We start from the raw sequence: 16,567 nt of genomic DNA on the forward strand, positions 1-16,567 counted from the left end.
AGGGACACGGGGAGACCTTAACCAAGTGCCGTAGGCAGTCCTAGCAGCGCCGTTAGCCGTGATTCAGCAAGGGAGCATAGCATGGTTATCGGATGTCCTACGAAGTACGGTTAGTCCAGATCTAGCTTACCGTCTGTCGCAACCGGTCACTCCTATCATGATCATTTCCCATCTCGCTGGCTGCCTCAGGTACAACTCGTAGCAGGATCTTCCTCAGACAACTCGTCTTAGCTTCAAACATCACCACCAACCGCTTCGTCCTTCATCTCCATCGTCATCTTCATCTTCTTGTTGCTGTCGAGAAGTTCAACGTCGACCTTCCCTTTTGAAACTCTGGCTTAGGGCTTAGGGCTATGTCCGTATCAGGCTAGCGTGGTCTTCCGGGTAAACCTTCCGCCGACGCTCACCGCCAAGCCCGATCTGGCGGGCCGCGGGTCGGCAGAAACTGCTTCCCACAAACAACCAAAATTTCGAGCTTTTTTGTGTTATCGCGAACTTCGACCTTCTTCAACTTCGACCACCTCGAACCACCGCAGCAACGAAGCCAACGCCCTCCAGCTCTCCCTCCATCATCTCTCCATCCGCAATCGCCCAACATGGATGCTGGCAAAGTTCCCGCCAAATACGCTAAGGTGACCGCCGTTCTCGGTCGCACTGGTACGTTCAGCCCACCAGCATAGACGGGGAATATCGACTCAAGGGATATGGGAAGAGGAGGCGCAGAAAGATATCCTTGTGCATGATATACGGGAAGAAAGTGATATATGTCGCTGAGGGATGAAAGGCTGATTTCGTTTTTTCTTTGCTTGGAATAGGTTCCCGAGGAGGTGTCACTCAGGTCCGCGTTGAATTCATGGACGACTCCAACCGAAGCATTATCCGAAACGTCAAGGGCCCAGGTATGCGCCTCTGCTCTATCTCGGTTTAGAGAGCTCTCAATCTGCCTTTTTCAAGGAGATGACGGGGAACTGGTTGCAATTTGAAGCGTCCCATAACTAACAAATATCACTTTTAGTCCGTGTCGACGATATCCTCTGTCTCCTTGAATCCGAAAGAGAAGCCCGCAGACTCCGATAGACGCGAGTTGTTTGGTGGTGGCCATGATAACGGAGAGGTGTTTACATTGGGCGCGATTTCCTGTTACTATTACTGGTTCTTAATTCGAAGCCTTTGATGTCCCAAAAATAAACGAGATCAAGAGATTCAAAACAACCTCCTACTTCGTCCTCGCTTTCCCTTTCTCCTTCTCTGGTTGGACCGAGCATCGATTTGAGAGATCAGGTTAAAAAAAGACACGGAATGTCATGGCGGACAATTCCATGAAATATCATGGGTGCGATTGACCATGGTTACTTTCGTATTTTTTGATACCCGAAAGTTCAACGGGTAAGAACTTCTCGAATTAAGGCATTACCCACGCATCAGCCAAGGAAGTCATTTATATGGTACATCTATATCATAGCTGGTAGCACACCCAAGCGCTATATTACAACAATTCAATGTCATTGAGAAGGCGTTCAACTTGCTCTCCAGCACTATCACTTGTGGTCTCATCAGACAAGGTCTGGAATATACCCCGGAGAACGCCTCCCATCTTTTTTCTGCTGATCTTAGCCTCAAGCTCTTGGGACTTGACCTGAGCTACCTCCAATATTCCAGCTGGAATATTTGCAAGCTTGGCAACATTCAATCCATATGATCGGTGAGCCACTCCTTCACCAATTTCATATAGGAAAGTAATGTCCTGTCCATGATCCCCGCTTTCAGTAAACTTCATGTGGACATTGCGTAATTCACCGCCTGGAAATGCACTTGCAAGCCGACTCAGGTTCTGGTAGTGTGTGATGAACAGGGTCAAACTTCTCAAGTTGCGAACCATGTAGTCAAGCACTGCCTGTGCTATAGCCACTCCATCGTGCGTAGACGTTCCACGACCTAACTCATCGAGTATCACTAGTGAACGAGGCGTAGCTTGTTTCAAGATATCGGCCGTTTCCGATAGTTCGACCATGAAAGTAGACTCGCCTGCAAGCATGTTGTCAAATGCCCCCATACGAGTGTACACGGCGTCAAGCATTCCTAACGTAGCGGATTCAGCCGGCACGTATGAGCCAATCTGACCCATGATGCAGATTAAAGCTATCTGGCGGACATAGCTAGACTTTCCTCCCATATTGGGACCGGTAACCAGTAAAGCCCTGGTTTCATCCGTGCTTAGCTGGGTATCATTGGGCACATAGGAGTCAATCAGAACCTTCTCAACCATCGGATGACGGCCTTGAGAAATGTTGATGATCGTGTCATCCGTGTATGTGGGCTTGACATAGCCTGGCTGCGCGGCAATCACAGATAGCGAGTGCAATGCGTCAATTGTCGCGAGAGCTTGGATACAGTCCCGAAATAGCTGGTACTTCGTTGAAATATCCGACAGCAGCTTCAAGAATGCTGCGTCACAAGCAGCAGCCAATGACTCCTTTTGTTGGTCCCTTTCTCGCATCATCTTCACGACTTCAGGGGTATGGAAGCGTGATACCTTTTTAGTTCCACTAATCTTCCGCCAGGAGGCTGGTACTTTCTTCAAAGCACCTTGAGAGTTCTCAACCTCAACTAAATAGTCGATCCCTGCAACTGAAACATACTGGACTTTCTTTTTGCCTAGAGTCTCGGCTATAGACTTTAAATGGTCTTTGAGCTCATACTCTATCGTTCCGATCATCAGACGATGTTCGCCGATCTCCTCTGACTCCTCTGACTCGCGGAAAAAGTCATATTTGTCATCCTTCTTTGCGGCTGTTTCATTGATTTTATTCAAGTATGAAACGACGTCATCATGCATTGTAGGCAGGATGGCAATTGATTCGCTTAGAATAGGGGACTTGAACCCAGAGTCAGCCGGGGACTTTACATGGGCAAAGCTCACGGCAATTGACTGCATGCTTTTGAGCATCGTCAACAGCTCCGGCCGGGAGCACTAGTAGTAGTAATTAGAATATCAACTAATGTCAAAACAAGCCAGTTTTCCCACTTACCTTCCCGTAATACACCCGTATCAAAGCCTTTTCAAGATCTACTCTGACCTGCGACAAGGTAGCCCCTAGGTTGTACGTAAGAGTAGACTTGTCAGAGTCAAGCAGTTCTGTAACCGCCTCTGTGCGCTCCTCCAACTTTACTTTGTCTAGCAATGGTCTCCCAACCCATCTGCGAAGTAGGCGTTGGCCAAACTTTGTCCGCGTCCGGTTCATGCTCCAAAATAAACTGCCTTTTGACGAGTAGTCTGTCTGGTTTTGGTATATCTCTAGATTCGTTAATGTGTTTCCGTTCAGCAGCATATGAGATCTTGCAGAAAATGACTGAAAGTATTTCGTCAAATCAAAAACATGTTCAAGCCCATACTCTGTCAAATGCTTAATCATAGCAGATAGGCAGATGGTCACGTCGTCAGGTAGCTTAAGCACCTGATCTAGCAGATTGCTCGCGTTTGCATCCTCTGGTGAGCCAGTAGCGGCCATCTTTCCGGCATAGAAGCTGGATATATGACTATGTGCTTCGGCTGCCGCAGTCTTAGATTGCTCCCTCCGCTCAATTCGAACACTATCCCCAAAGGTAGTCATTCTACCTTTGGACAGATGCTGAACAAGCTTATTGGTTGCAGCGGACAGATCACCAATCAAGAGCAACTCGCAGGGGGCAATATGGAGCAGTCTGGTTTCAATCTCGCTCCTCATGAATCCATCCTCGAAACTGTCATATATGACGTTCCCAGTCGCTGGCTGAACCGCAACAATTCCGATTTGAACTTTCTCGCCATCTCCTTGCCCTTTAGCACCACTCTCCGTCAAACACAGTAAGTAGCCTGTAGACGGTTCCAGAGCACCAGACAGTTCAAGTTCAGCATCGTCTTCAATATACGTTGCCTTGGTATACATATTGGTAAGTTTCCGCACGAACGGTGCATTTCTGTTATCTCCAGCAGCCTTTAGCGCGGCGGTCTCCAGCTGTTTTACAACGCCGACTTTATATCCAGCTGCCACCAGTCGTTTGACATGTACATGGAGACGGTGGATAGGTACACTTGCGGATGCAAAACGAGTCAGGTGTGCTTCTGATGGATCTGTAGCTACCGTTAGCCATAATATTCCATTGTATATATAGAACAAGGGAACTAACGCTCGTCAAACCTAAGTTTCCCCGGTATACACACTATACTGAGAACCTTGGCTGCTATTCTCGCATCCTCACCATAAAACTGGTACTTGTACCCAACCTGGATGAGCAACACGGCGTCGAGATGTTTGTTCTTGATCTCCATTATTTGCCTCTCCATTGGTGTTAGCTTAGATCCTCCAGCTTTCTTCGCAGCTCTACCCTTTGGAGCAGGAGGCGGGCTATCTTCTTCCTCCTCGTCACTCGCTGCACCTTCAACAACTGGGTCTACTTCTGAGGCACCGTCATGGGGGTTTAATGCTGGAAGACAGTCCGGCCCACCCAGCCGACGCACGAATTTCTGATGCAATTGGTCCTTCTTTTTGCGCTCTGCAGGTGATATTTGTTCGTCCGTCGTGGGTTGCACGGGTGAGGATTGGAACCGGAATCTCTCTGCTCGGGATGCAGAAGATTGAGGTTCCGTGTTTTGTATAGGACTTGAAGGTCGGAGCTCTTCTCCCTCTTCATCCACCTCTTTATCATCATCATCTTCTTCTGTATCATGGTTTCCAGTTACTGGTTTCTCTGATCCATTCTCAGGAGCCTTCCATGCATTGCTTCTTATCCGCTTTTTAACTGGGAGTACGACCTCATCCTCGTCCTCGTCTTCCTCGACATCTTGTTTTGTACCATTGGTCTTTGCTTTTGGCGAAACTTTCGACTTTGACCTGCCAGGTAATTCTTGAGTAGATTGATGGCTTGTATCCCTTTTCCCGTTCTTCTGTTCGGAAATGCTCCCGCCAGACGACGGACTGGGTACAGTTTTGGTGAAGAAGCTAGATATGGTCTGTTGTTTTCGTTTCAGACTTGGTGTTTGACTCATTATTCAATTGTTTCCGCTTCGCAGACGAAGTTGACTCACAACTAGTCTGATAAATATGTCCGTCAATGGGCAACTATGCTGTCGTTGCACTCCGTTGTCCTCTGGTATCAAATTTGGAGCTGTTCTTCAAGACCTTTTTTTGAACGCGTCGAAATCGCGTGTAGTCGCCATGCTTAGGTAATATTCAATTTAATCGCAGTTCGGCTACCACGTGACCGTTTCTGGCATCCTATCGTACGAAAGTAATGTTATTATTATCATGACGTTTTTTGGCAGGACTTCTATAAACTGATCTATGTATGCCTGACTGCAAAGTTTTAGAAAATCAAAAAAATGCATACTAAGTATCAATAGGTAAGTTTAAAACACCTATGATCATCTCACTAGTTAATAATGGGAATCGTTCATCATGCGCGAGTCGTTGTTTGAACCGTAATAGTTGGAGCGGTTTGACTATCAGCTGGCTGGGGTCACAGCATAGCCTTTGAAGGTGACTGCTGACCAGCGGCTCACAGTAGAAAATATATATATAAAAAGAGTAATAAGTGTAATTCATGTGAGTGTAGGCAGGCCCTCCAGAACCCTAGTAATCACTCTAGAGGGCCATTGAAATACATCCGAGCAATGTCATCGTGGCCCATTTCAGCCACGGGGCTTTTGGGAGATGCGTTCTGGAAAACTCCTGGTGTCTGCTGACCAAATAAGTCTCTGGTATCAACGGTCATAGTATCCCTAATGCCAGCCCTATTGGAACCAGAGTCACAAGATTGCTGAGAGGCGGCATAAGACAAGGGGTTCGTCGAGTATCCATAGTTATCGTTCTCATTTTGGGATGGATATCCGTAATAGTACTGTTGCTTCTGAACATTTCGCTCATGGGAAAACATAGGGTCAATATTCTCTTTCCCACGGTATGCTTCTAGTGTGATAAAGGTATTAGCCGGGACCTTATTTTAGTGGATGTAAACAAAGCTACCAACCAGTACTTGGAGGTTTAAAGGGGCCATAATACGGTGCGTTGGCGGAATTTTCGAGTCCATACTTGGATGTGTTAAAGAGCGCATTGCGGTGGGTGTCCAGCGGAGGATAGTTCATAGGATCGCCGTGACCACCGAGCAGTAATGCCTGCTGAGACAGCTTTTCGAGCTGAGCAGCGCGGCTCTGCTCCCTAATCCTCATCCTGTATCTGTTTTGTGCCATCTGGACATTTCCACTCAACTGAGACATGGGTCGTCTACGAGGACGGGTTACCTTCGTCTTCGAGATAGGAGTCTCTCCCTTCAGAGGGCTACTATCGTCAACCATCCCAGAGATGACACGCTGTTTCCGAAGGGTACCGTTAGGGGAGAACACTAGCTCGGTAGGTTCGACGCTTTCGGATGTCTCTTCCATTTGCTTGATAATGGAGCCATCCTTCTTCTGATTGCGTTTGCGTCTCATTTCTTCAGTTGCAGAATCAAAAATATCCATGCCAGGCCAAAAGACCCCTTTCAGCCGGTTCACCTCATCGCTTCCACGCTGACTCTGGTCTTCCTGGTCATCATACTCATACGCAGCATCATCGTCAATGAAGGGATCGGGACTGATGGATCGCCGAACGAAGCGAAGAGATGGGTGTAACAACGACGCTCTCCTCATTCGCCTGGCCATCAGAGGACTCCCCTCTCCGTCTGACTCTGTCTCATCTCCATCCTTCCATACGGTTTGCACCGACGAGGCTTGCAGAGTGGTCTGGGGCTGATATTGAGTTTGTTGGTGCCAGCCATATCCAGGCTGAGGATTGGGGTTGATCATACTAGAAACAGACATGGGAGAGTATGTTCTGCCAGAGATACGGTTTCCTTGAGCGTCGTAGGTATAGTAATTCTGGGAGAGCTGGGGATCCAAGAAGCTAGGAAGCGAACCTCTCCTAGGACTGGATGTAATAGGGGCATTCCGGTTGGTAGGTGGAGCCACAGTTGTCGACGGCTGATGAGAAAAGGCAACCGGAAGGCTTGAGCGGTTACTGGCACGGGAGCCTTTGCCAGTCCGGGCTTCTTTTGCCAGCATACGGTCTGACAACAGGTTGGCCAGCTTATTCTGCTTATACCACCGGTCATATGCAGCCAGCAGCTCGCCAGCCTGGGGTTCCTGCTGGCTGCGTACCTGTAGCTTGAAGTAGTGAGACAGATGGCCTTTCGAGCTCACATGGGTCAGAAGGTGAGAGACATCGCTGAACTTGGGCTTCCGAGGGCAGATGTTGCACTTCAGCTCCGACTGTGGCATATTGACCGAGTTGGAGTTCATGGAACTGGTATACGGGGGGGACAAGGTCTTGGAGAGAAGAAAGGAGAGAAGAGTAATACTAAGGTAGTAATACTGCAGTACAACAATGAAACTGTTCAATGGTCTCTGCAATGGCTTCTGGCTCAGACGAGAAGACGAGACGTTGCATGGAGGGGCAATCGAGATCCGCCGTCAGTGTCGATGTCGATGTCGATGTTGCTGACGGAGGGAGGAAGAGGGAGAGAAACAGCGAGGAGATAAAGAACCTCGCCGGCTGCTCAAAGGGGATATTTGTTTGTTCTTCCCTGTCGTTGGCAGAGGAAGAGCAGGCCTGGAAACGAGGAAACGCACCAAAAGTCGAGGGAGGAGGTCAAAAGAGCGGGAGAAGGAGGTTGAGATATCTCTGGAAAGAGCACGGCCGCTGTTGTTGTTCTTTTTTAACTTTCGGCACTTTTAGAAAGCAGAATAACCCAGCACAAGAGCACGACGATGGATATCAAGAGACGATAGATGTATAAAAGATGAAGAAAGATGTTTGGAGATGATAAGTTTGATCAGCTTATCACGGCGGTGTGGTAAGTTTTATGTACACGATGCGCTAATGCTCTCAGGGCTAATATATATAGACCTCCCTAAGTGGATATATGGCACGCGAGTAGGTATTTTCTTCTCCTGCCGAGTGTCCCATTGTCCATTTGTAAGGTCGATGGGCCATTAGAAGCGGGAGTTCGGGAAGAGAGAGGGAGTTCTAGTGGAATAGCTAACCGCCGGTGCAGGGTTACTTACAATTAAATAGTATATCATGGTTTATATTCACAACTATACGCAACGACCTAATGCTCTATCTGTAGCCTCCTTAGGCATACAGCTGATGTATGTTAGCAACGGGGTTCACCCTCCATATATTGTAGTTGATGCCAATGAAACGTACTATACTGGGTCTACCTCTTTCAGGCCTGGATACTTCAGCAAACTCAAACCTGTTAGCCCAAACACAGTATGGAATACATCCACCATATCCTCAGGTCTATCAGCGATACCACCATGCTCAGGATCCTAAAACAGTCAGTACGTCTCACTTCACTTTTTCAGGGTATCGTGCATATAAACAGCAGCCCTACCTGACACCGTAATATGAATGCTGCAAGCTTATCACCGTTGATCCAATGTAGTCTTCCGATCATTGCTAACGAACTCATCACCCACCAGCTATAACACACATCCTCTTTCTTTTCAGGCCGCCCGTTCAGGCCTCCATTTTCTAACTGTCGTTCACTAAGCCAGCCACCCAGCCGGTCGGTATCAACCAGATCTAGCCTGTCAACTATAGCGAGAGCTCCAACACAGGTGAATATCTGACCAGCATGTGATTCAGCCCCTGGCCTAACCCCATACCCTCCATCAAAATTGGCACAGGATTGGATATATGTCACAGCCTTCTCAGTATCGACAAGGTGTAACAGGCCGAGCAGAGAAAGTGCGTTAAACGCCCCATAAAGGAACCGGGTATCTGTTTCTCCCCACGAGTCCCCCTTAAACGTACCCGTTGAACGGTCTTGGAGGTTCGCAATCCCTATAGCACCCCCTGATTTAGCACATATCAAAATATAGCCAATCCAGGGTTCAACATACAAGAAGCAACCTTCTCTTTCCCACCGCGTCCATCCTTATTCAGTTCGTCAATCGCATCAAGCGTTACAAGAATCTGTACCGCACTAACGGTATGTAACATGTGGGCATCGTGTCCAGGCGCCGCACCGAAACCACCATCTTCTCTCTGGCAGGATAAAACAAATTCTATCGTTTTGTCGCGCGGTAGAGCATCTGGATGCCCGAGTATATGCAGTGCTGTGAGACCCCAGTAGACGCCGTTGAGCCGGAGGTGTTCCGTTAACCAATATTCAAGTTCATCTCTTCGCTGGCAAGACAGGGGTCAGCAGGGCGTCTAGCCAGAGCAGGAAAAGAAGAGGGGATGCCAGGTGAAGGGAATCTGACGCACAGTATCTAGACTCTTTATATAATCCACATGTTTTTGAGTGTAGAGCTCCTGCGCTCCAGAGGTAGATCCGCCTCTACCTGGGCCTGAGACAAGCGACATGAGTGATAGCTCGAGTAATGTAATAGATATAGCTGCGGTGATTACCCGTGTGCCTATCCGCGTGATCAAATAACAAATATTCGGATTTTTCCCGCCGTGTAGAGCGCTTCATAGAGGGATAGATGGAATATTTGTCAATGTTGTTCTGGAGCCTGGACAGAACTACGTGATGTGCATCTGTCTAGCTTTATCGGTGGGGTGACTGGGATTGGGCGATGTATAATATTAGGTTCAATTTTCATAGTTCTAATTGGTCAATCGCTCAGTTGCATCACATGACCATGGATAAATCCTATCATGTCCTTGCGTATGTAATCAACGCAGTCGACATTCTTTTTCCATTTGTGAAGTTCGTGGCTCTCGCCAGTCAGTCACTTCAGGCCGAACCATTTATTAAGGGCTTTTCGAATCCTCTCCTATGTAGAAATTCCCCAGCTAATGGTCTATGCAAGATAAGCGAAGTAGTTGCTGGTAGTGAACGTTTTTACCGCCTGTCCCAAGGCTGATAGCTTCTGCACATAATTCTTTGCCCCGAAGACTCATATACTTTTCCCAAGTCTCTATAGACTTTTCTGGATAAAGCCGAAGGTTACGCCTGATGTTGCTCTTTTAGAGTATGATGCTCAGGGATAGAGGCGAGGAACTCCAGAAGGATGTTCAATTTTATGGTAATCATCCGCCTTATGGAAAGTTTTCCTCCGAGTAGTCAAGTGGGCAGTGGCGATTTATCGACCCCGTCTAGCTCTGAGGCTCAGGGGTAACTATGAGATACGAGTAGTTGAAAGAAACAGCATGTGTTTCTGAAAGATGGTGGCGATCTAGCAATTATTCACTTTATGTATTTCGTAGATCGAATTATCTCTTACGAAAAGAACTCAACTTATACTCCGTATTGAGAATTGAATTGTGTTGCCATCTTCAACGTTGATCCCACTTATCCCACCTTGCTAGGAGTAGGTCTAAGTACTTACGGGTCAAAGATAGGTGCAGTGGGCAAAGTTTTGCTAAAGGTGCCCTAGGTCTCCATTCGACGAGCTTGGACGGCAGTGGACTGGTTACTTGCAGAAGAAAGCGCCTGAATCTATGACTAGTTAATGGTGCGTTTGCTAGTCGGTCGACTAGTTAGTTATCTGATCACCGCTGTCTGGCAGCATATCGAGACCTCCACTCATGGGTACGAGCAAGGCAAATTTACATGACCAATCCCAAGAAATGATAATGGAGGATCACACGAGTTCTTTCCCTATCTCTGCCTTTCGGTTTTAGCCTCCTGGCTTTATACGACTTCAGTGGGGCAAGATTCATGAACGTGCATTATTCCAGATGTATGTGTATTGGGGGGATCAAGATACTGTACGGATCCGATCTCTGGAAATACAGCCATGATGGAAAAGGCTCTCTATCTCCTAAAGATAAGGTGTGAGACACCTGCATGATGTAAACACCACCCCCGGTTTGGGAACCTATTTTTGATACGGAGTACCGGTAATCTGCTCCAATCTTAGCTACAGCTTAAAGGGCGAATACGACAGCGCTTACGGAGTACGGAGTACAACCTACTTACATAGTACAACCTGTCGCTATCATGGGACCACTACCGTCTGGCCTGAAGCGAAGTCCCACGCTGAAGGGACCCCCTCGCTGCATAAAAGATTGGGGTGACAAGCTCCGTAGTGTTGCTTTGTATATGTCAATATTATGCGTTTCGTGATCCATGGTTAGTCAATGCCCATTCTCCAAGGCTGAAAGAGTGCCTGTCCTACCTAGACATGCCAGTTCTCCACCAAAGAAGCGCCTTACAGCGTAGCGACCAAGAGGACCTCGTGGATTTGGCTGTCTAGGCCCTCTAGAAGCCGCCTGCCGCTACGGAGTAAGGAGGCGACGTTTAATCTCAGCCTCGACGGAGGATACATAAGCATCCGGACTCCCGTCCCTCGATCTCTGAGGTCGGCCTCTCTCTCCTGTCCGTCTATTCCAGGTAGAAACAAGATCGCTTCCTCTCGGCTTCAGGTCGAACTTCCCCCTTTTTCGTGAAATTTATTAGATAAGCATGTACGTCATGCCAAGCCTGTAGCCGCCAGCAGACACGCTAGTCCCCTTTCAGCGCTGACGTCAGCATCGCCTCTTCGTCTCCTTTCGGCAATTCTCGACTTCAGGCGACTTCGACTTCAACCTCATCGTCGTCTTCTGCGGAATCTGTCGCTCTTCATGGCATCGTCTGTGCTACGTTCTGGTGCTGCTTCGGTTGTTTTGTCCTGGTGGAAACACCCTCCTGTTGCTGCCAAGCGCAGAGCATGCTGAAACATTGACTTTCGCCGCCTCCTTTACCCCTTTAGCCAAGCTTCTCTAGCCCGCCATTAATATCGACATCTTATATACTCTGCTCGACCTGCAGCGTCCAACCGCCGAACTGGGATCTTATACTTACAGCCTGTCATCCTGCCTGCTGTCGTGGACCGGGTTTATTGACTTCGCCTTTCGTCTTGTCCCACCGATCGATCCCCAGGTTCCCTTTACCGCCGGTTCGACTTCGTTCTTCTGCCGTGGCGGGGGGTTGAAAACTAGGCTAAAGTCGTACCGACGCTATCAGCTACACCCACCATTCATCTATTGGTGGTTGACTGGCATCTTTTTTTTTCCTTATAAACGACCAGAGACAGCACGCTCGAACGGATTCTGTTCAGACCCTCGTGTTTGTGCGTTGCGTGTTGTTCGTAAAGCCGCTCCAGTTGATCGACGCTAACACGACCTGGTGCCTGCATCCCCCTCGACCGGCCGGGGGCTTGCTTCGTTGTCTTTTTCCACCCTTTTCCTCCTTCCCTTACGGAGCATCCTATGTGGCCATTATTATCAACCACCTCTCCTTACACACGCAACAGGAACTGTTCGGCTTTTTCTGCTATCCTTCGTTTCGAACTTTCCCCTCCCTATTTTCGAAAAGTTGCCGTGTAGCTGAGCACAACTGTGTGGTGGTTCTGCGCGAATCAGGAAAAAGGTAGGGTTAAATCCTCCTCAGCTTTCGGCTGTTTTTCGGTTTCAGCTTCGCCCATATCCCCCCCCTATTGGCCGCGCGGGTGTCGTTCTTGTCTGCTGCTTGTTCTTTTGTACTCGAACCTGTCGATCGCCTCAGTTCAGACGAATAACTCCGTCTCTGTACCTGTATCAAATCCTTGATGGGGTCAAGGCTGCTCACGGAGCGCTCTATCTGATACAGAACCATAACAAAGGGCGGAGCAAAAGCGGGAGCCACGCAGGAGAACAAGAGCCCAGACGAGAATTAGGATTCGAAGAGGAAAAAAGAACAAGGAGAATCCACGACGAGACAGAGAAAAAGTCAGCCCTATTTCACGGCATTCTGTTTTTCTTGTTGTATCTCCATGTTGCACGAAGCCTTTCCAGTGATGTTCTTTATCCCTTGCCCGTTGGAGGTTGCTTTTTTTTGTGGTCGTCTGCAGCCATCTTCGACGTGCAACGCATAACTACCATGTCCTGTCATGTTTGTTGCCTTGTCGATTCCTTCACCGTCTCCTGAAATTGACTGTTGTCTTGCGTTTTTTTGCTTCTTTACGGGAACATGAACTCGGCTTACACTGGTCACTGTCTAGAATCGTATCCTCGACGTGAACGCAGCGGTTCCCCATCTGCCCTTGGGGTCCCCCTTTTCGTGTCACCCTTTCTACTATCCGCGACTGCTCATATCTCACCAACGCAACCTGCCGCTTGAAACAGCCCGAAGCCAACAATATTTACACCGTTGATGGCCTGTGCCTGACACTGCCATCCTGTCGCCCTGGCTTTCCTTGGAGGCTATAACACATACGTGGTGCAGGGAGCGTGTCTGATCAATCATCGCCTGGCATAACTGTCTTCGCCCGTTGCGTTGGAGCCCAACTCCGAACATAGCCCCCGCATACCTTGTTTGCTGGTTGACAGAACGAGGATCCTGATCCAGAGTCCACGTTTCGGCGGAGCATTCTTCCCTGAGTTTATGCCAGTGCGACGGCATTGCAGCACACAGTAACAACCCGGGCTGGCTTGTCCGGTTTTATATCTAGAACGGTATGCTACTTGTCAGGCGCAACTCATTTCAGCCCGATATCCCTTTCCTCGCTTCTGCCGTTCCCTGCATTTACCTACATTGCCAATACTGTCGATATGACTGACCTCGTCGATTATAGCAAAATCCCCGATCCTTTGTTGCCTTCAGGCACAACACTCCTTTACCACGCTCATATTCCCTTTTCAGCCCTCATATCGACATATCAGATCTCTCGGTGCATTCCCAAGGGGAGGCCGAATAGATCTTCAGCCTACATATCCGCGAACATGGCCAGAAAATCGATCCAAGTATCTCCATCGCAGCTTGAAAAGTCCAGCCGTGAGACATCTCCTCAGTCGAAAACATCCCCATCCCAACAGCTTAGCCCTACGTCGACATTCCCAAAGGGATCAACTATCAGACCCGTCACGTCCACATCATCAAACGAGCCGGTTCGGGAGCCCGAAAATGTGACAAACAAGGCTGAACATTCACAAACACCAGCGATAACTGCCATTCCACCATACCCTCCCTCATCCCAGCAGGCCAATAAACACGCCCGTGATCCATCCAAATCTTTCTTCTCCAACCTCAAAGCGTCGAAATCTGCCCAGAAAATACATCTTTCAGACGCGTCCAGTGGCCATTCAGGAGAAGAAAAATCTTCGATGAGTCGAGGGAGCTCTAGGGATAGGGCTGGCCGTGGCACCGCGACGCGAACGTCACCGAAACCCGATTCACCTAAACAGACTGACAAACCTAACAGTATGTATGCACCTGGTTTCACTCACATTACAACGCTAACCCTGGCCCCTTGCCCCTTGTCGCTAGGCGATACAAGTGAAGATCGCCAGTCCCCCCCTCTGCGCTCCGCAAGCTTAAAACCAGCTGAAGACTCCGCCTCGACTTTCAACCCACCAATACTTCCACCATCTTCTTCCTCAGCACCACCCGCACCTGCAGCAATACATTCCCTCAACCCAAAGAAAAGCAAGCCACGCTTTGGAGGCTTGCTGGCTCGCACACGCTCCATCCGTGCTGACGACGGTCTACAAAGCCCCCGTTCAGCCGGGCCCAAGAAACGTCCCTCGAATGGTCTGCTACGCCTTGAAGAGACCAATACCGATACCGATCCTCCACTGAAGACCGCTCCTCTGCAACAAGAGCGGACATTCAGAGACGTCATGGGCTCGACTTCTCGCAACCGTTCCGCCGACCGACCAGCAACTCGAGATGGCAGTAGAACACTCTCTTCCAACCAGAATAGCGGCAACTCTCAGCGAATACAAACTACTGCTAAGCGAGAACGCAGCCATGGGAGCTCAATGATGAGTTCAGTGGCAAGCTCGTCACTTTTTAGCAACATCAAAAACACCTCCAGCGGTGCCGCAGACCGTATCGGCAAGGCTGGCAAGGGATTCTTCGGAAAAATCGCACGGAGTGGTAGCAGCAACGAACGAGAGGTTGTCCAGGATGACAACTATGTGTGCTCTGTTATTAATCTGCCTCTAGTTGAGCAGACACGGCGAACCAGAATGGTGAAGAGTTTGAGAAATTCCAAGGACAAGACAGAATTTTGGATGCCTGCTTTACCATGGAGGTGCATTGAGTATGTTTACACATCATATTTTATTTTCAAGAGTGATCTCATCGTGCATTGATACTGATTGCTTTTTTTGCTAGTTACCTTAATTTTAAAGGTTGTGAAGAAGAGGGCTTATATCGTGTTCCTGGAAGTGGGAAGGAGGTGAAACACTGGCAACGACGGTTTGATACAGGTTTGTCTACCCTGTCCGCAACTCTCGAGTAACGCAGCCTGCTAAGACATAGATAGAACTCGACATCAACCTATTCGATGAACCCGATCTCTACGATATCAACACCATCGGATCCATGTTCAAAGCCTGGCTCCGTTGTCTCCCTGATGAAATCTTGCCAAAAGCGACTCAGGCGAAAATTGCTGCTGAGTGCCCTGGTGCCACCACTGCACCACAGCTACTCAAGGATGAACTTTCCAAGCTTCCTCCATACAACTACTACCTTCTCTTCACAATCACATGCCACCTCAGTCTCCTCCATTCATACGTTGACAAAAACAAAATGGATTACCGCAACTTGTGCATCTGTTTCCAGCCTTGTCTGAAAATAGATGGGTATTGCTTCAATTTTCTTGTCTGTGACTGGAAAAACTGTTGGCAGGGATGTTGGACAGAGAAGGAACATCTTGAAATCGAGGCGGAGCTCGATAGGCAGGAGAGGGAAAAGCAACAGCAGCAGAATGGCCATCCTTCAGATACTTCTGCTGTAGCACCTTCGAGGACCTCCGGCGCAACGGGTGAAGAGAGAGCCATCTCGTCGTCGGGTAGCAGTCAGCCACCGCCACAGGTGCAACAATCGCCCCAACACTCACCTCAGCAGTCACCGCAGCAATCGCCTCGACAACAATCGCGTAACTCTGCAGACTGCACGGACGGAGCGCGTGCTATACCGCCGAGACAGGACTCGACCCGCTCCGTCAGCCCCAAGAAGACCGCTAAAGAAGTGGCCCGACCCAGCAATCATTCGCGATCAACTTCCCAGCTGCCCGAGCTGGGTCCTCCCTTATCGCCTATCCGCTTTTCTACGGAACTGACAACCTGATATCCTTGAATTATCTTTCCCACTCGCTGACTTACTTCCCTCCAGGCATACGTCAGGCTCGAAGCAGATGGCACTCCCCTAATAAAGCGTATCATACCCCTTGCTTCACTCTCCCCCTACAAACCAATCTTCGTTCTCAGATAATCTTTTTCTCATCTATGTTCCGCAGTGGATTGCGTTGCTTCACCTATTCCCATTCCCTGTTACAACTTCAAGCACTATGTCCTTCTAAAATATGATTCCCTCCACAATCACCAGACGATACCATTCTCCTTACCTGATTTTCTTTAATGAGCTGTCCCTTTTATCACCTTTTCTTCCCCCCTCTCTCCGGCTGGCTTTTTGACGACTTTTTGCGGTATTTGCTTTTTATTGGTCCTACGTGGAAAGCATTGGTTCGGCGCATCGAGCGATTTGATATCTTCGTTGGCGTTGGCACATTCAATTCTACTTCTGTTTCGTCATTTCCCGCCTGTTACTTTTGGTCCTGCGGCTTTTG

The 16,567-nt window shown here is 48.7% G+C and overlaps 5 protein-coding genes across 5 annotated transcripts; 2 read left to right on the forward strand and 3 right to left on the reverse strand.

Moving 5' to 3' along the window:
• Positions 1-1,486: 1,486 nt before the first annotated feature.
• Positions 1,487-5,026, reverse strand: TRV_03218 (uncharacterized protein; the record flags this gene model as incomplete). The annotated part of the gene is made up of 3 exons (XM_003022612.1): positions 1,487-2,971; positions 3,030-4,111; positions 4,240-5,026. The coding sequence occupies 3 exons, from the start codon at positions 5,024-5,026 to the stop codon at positions 1,487-1,489; spliced, it is 3,354 nt and encodes a 1,117-aa protein (XP_003022658.1).
• Positions 5,027-5,616: 590 nt separating this feature from the next.
• On the reverse strand, positions 5,617-7,312 carry TRV_03219 (uncharacterized protein; the record flags this gene model as incomplete). Its single annotated transcript, XM_003022613.1, has 2 exons — positions 5,617-5,945; positions 6,007-7,312. 2 exons carry the CDS (start codon positions 7,310-7,312, stop codon positions 5,617-5,619), a joined length of 1,635 nt encoding a protein of 544 aa, XP_003022659.1.
• A 98-nt stretch (positions 7,313-7,410) lies between these two features.
• On the forward strand, positions 7,411-7,809 carry TRV_03220 (uncharacterized protein; the record flags this gene model as incomplete). The annotated part of the gene is made up of 1 exon (XM_003022614.1): positions 7,411-7,809. One exon carries the CDS (start codon positions 7,411-7,413, stop codon positions 7,807-7,809), a length of 399 nt encoding a protein of 132 aa, XP_003022660.1.
• A 412-nt stretch (positions 7,810-8,221) lies between these two features.
• TRV_03221 (Rab geranylgeranyltransferase, beta subunit) lies at positions 8,222-9,389 on the reverse strand (the record flags this gene model as incomplete). The annotated part of the gene is made up of 4 exons (XM_003022615.1): positions 8,222-8,347; positions 8,512-8,801; positions 8,924-9,209; positions 9,291-9,389. The coding sequence occupies 4 exons, from the start codon at positions 9,387-9,389 to the stop codon at positions 8,222-8,224; spliced, it is 801 nt and encodes a 266-aa protein (XP_003022661.1).
• A 4,326-nt stretch (positions 9,390-13,715) lies between these two features.
• On the forward strand, positions 13,716-16,068 carry TRV_03222 (Rho GTPase activator (Bem2), putative; the record flags this gene model as incomplete). The annotated part of the gene is made up of 3 exons (XM_003022616.1): positions 13,716-15,037; positions 15,112-15,206; positions 15,263-16,068. 3 exons carry the CDS (start codon positions 13,716-13,718, stop codon positions 16,066-16,068), a joined length of 2,223 nt encoding a protein of 740 aa, XP_003022662.1.
• Between the last annotated feature and the right edge of the window lie 499 nt (positions 16,069-16,567).

Source organism: Trichophyton verrucosum (genome assembly GCF_000151505.1).
Source record: "Trichophyton verrucosum HKI 0517 chromosome Unknown contig00273_1.f1.exp, whole genome shotgun sequence".
Lineage (NCBI taxonomy): Eukaryota > Fungi > Ascomycota > Eurotiomycetes > Onygenales > Arthrodermataceae > Trichophyton > Trichophyton verrucosum.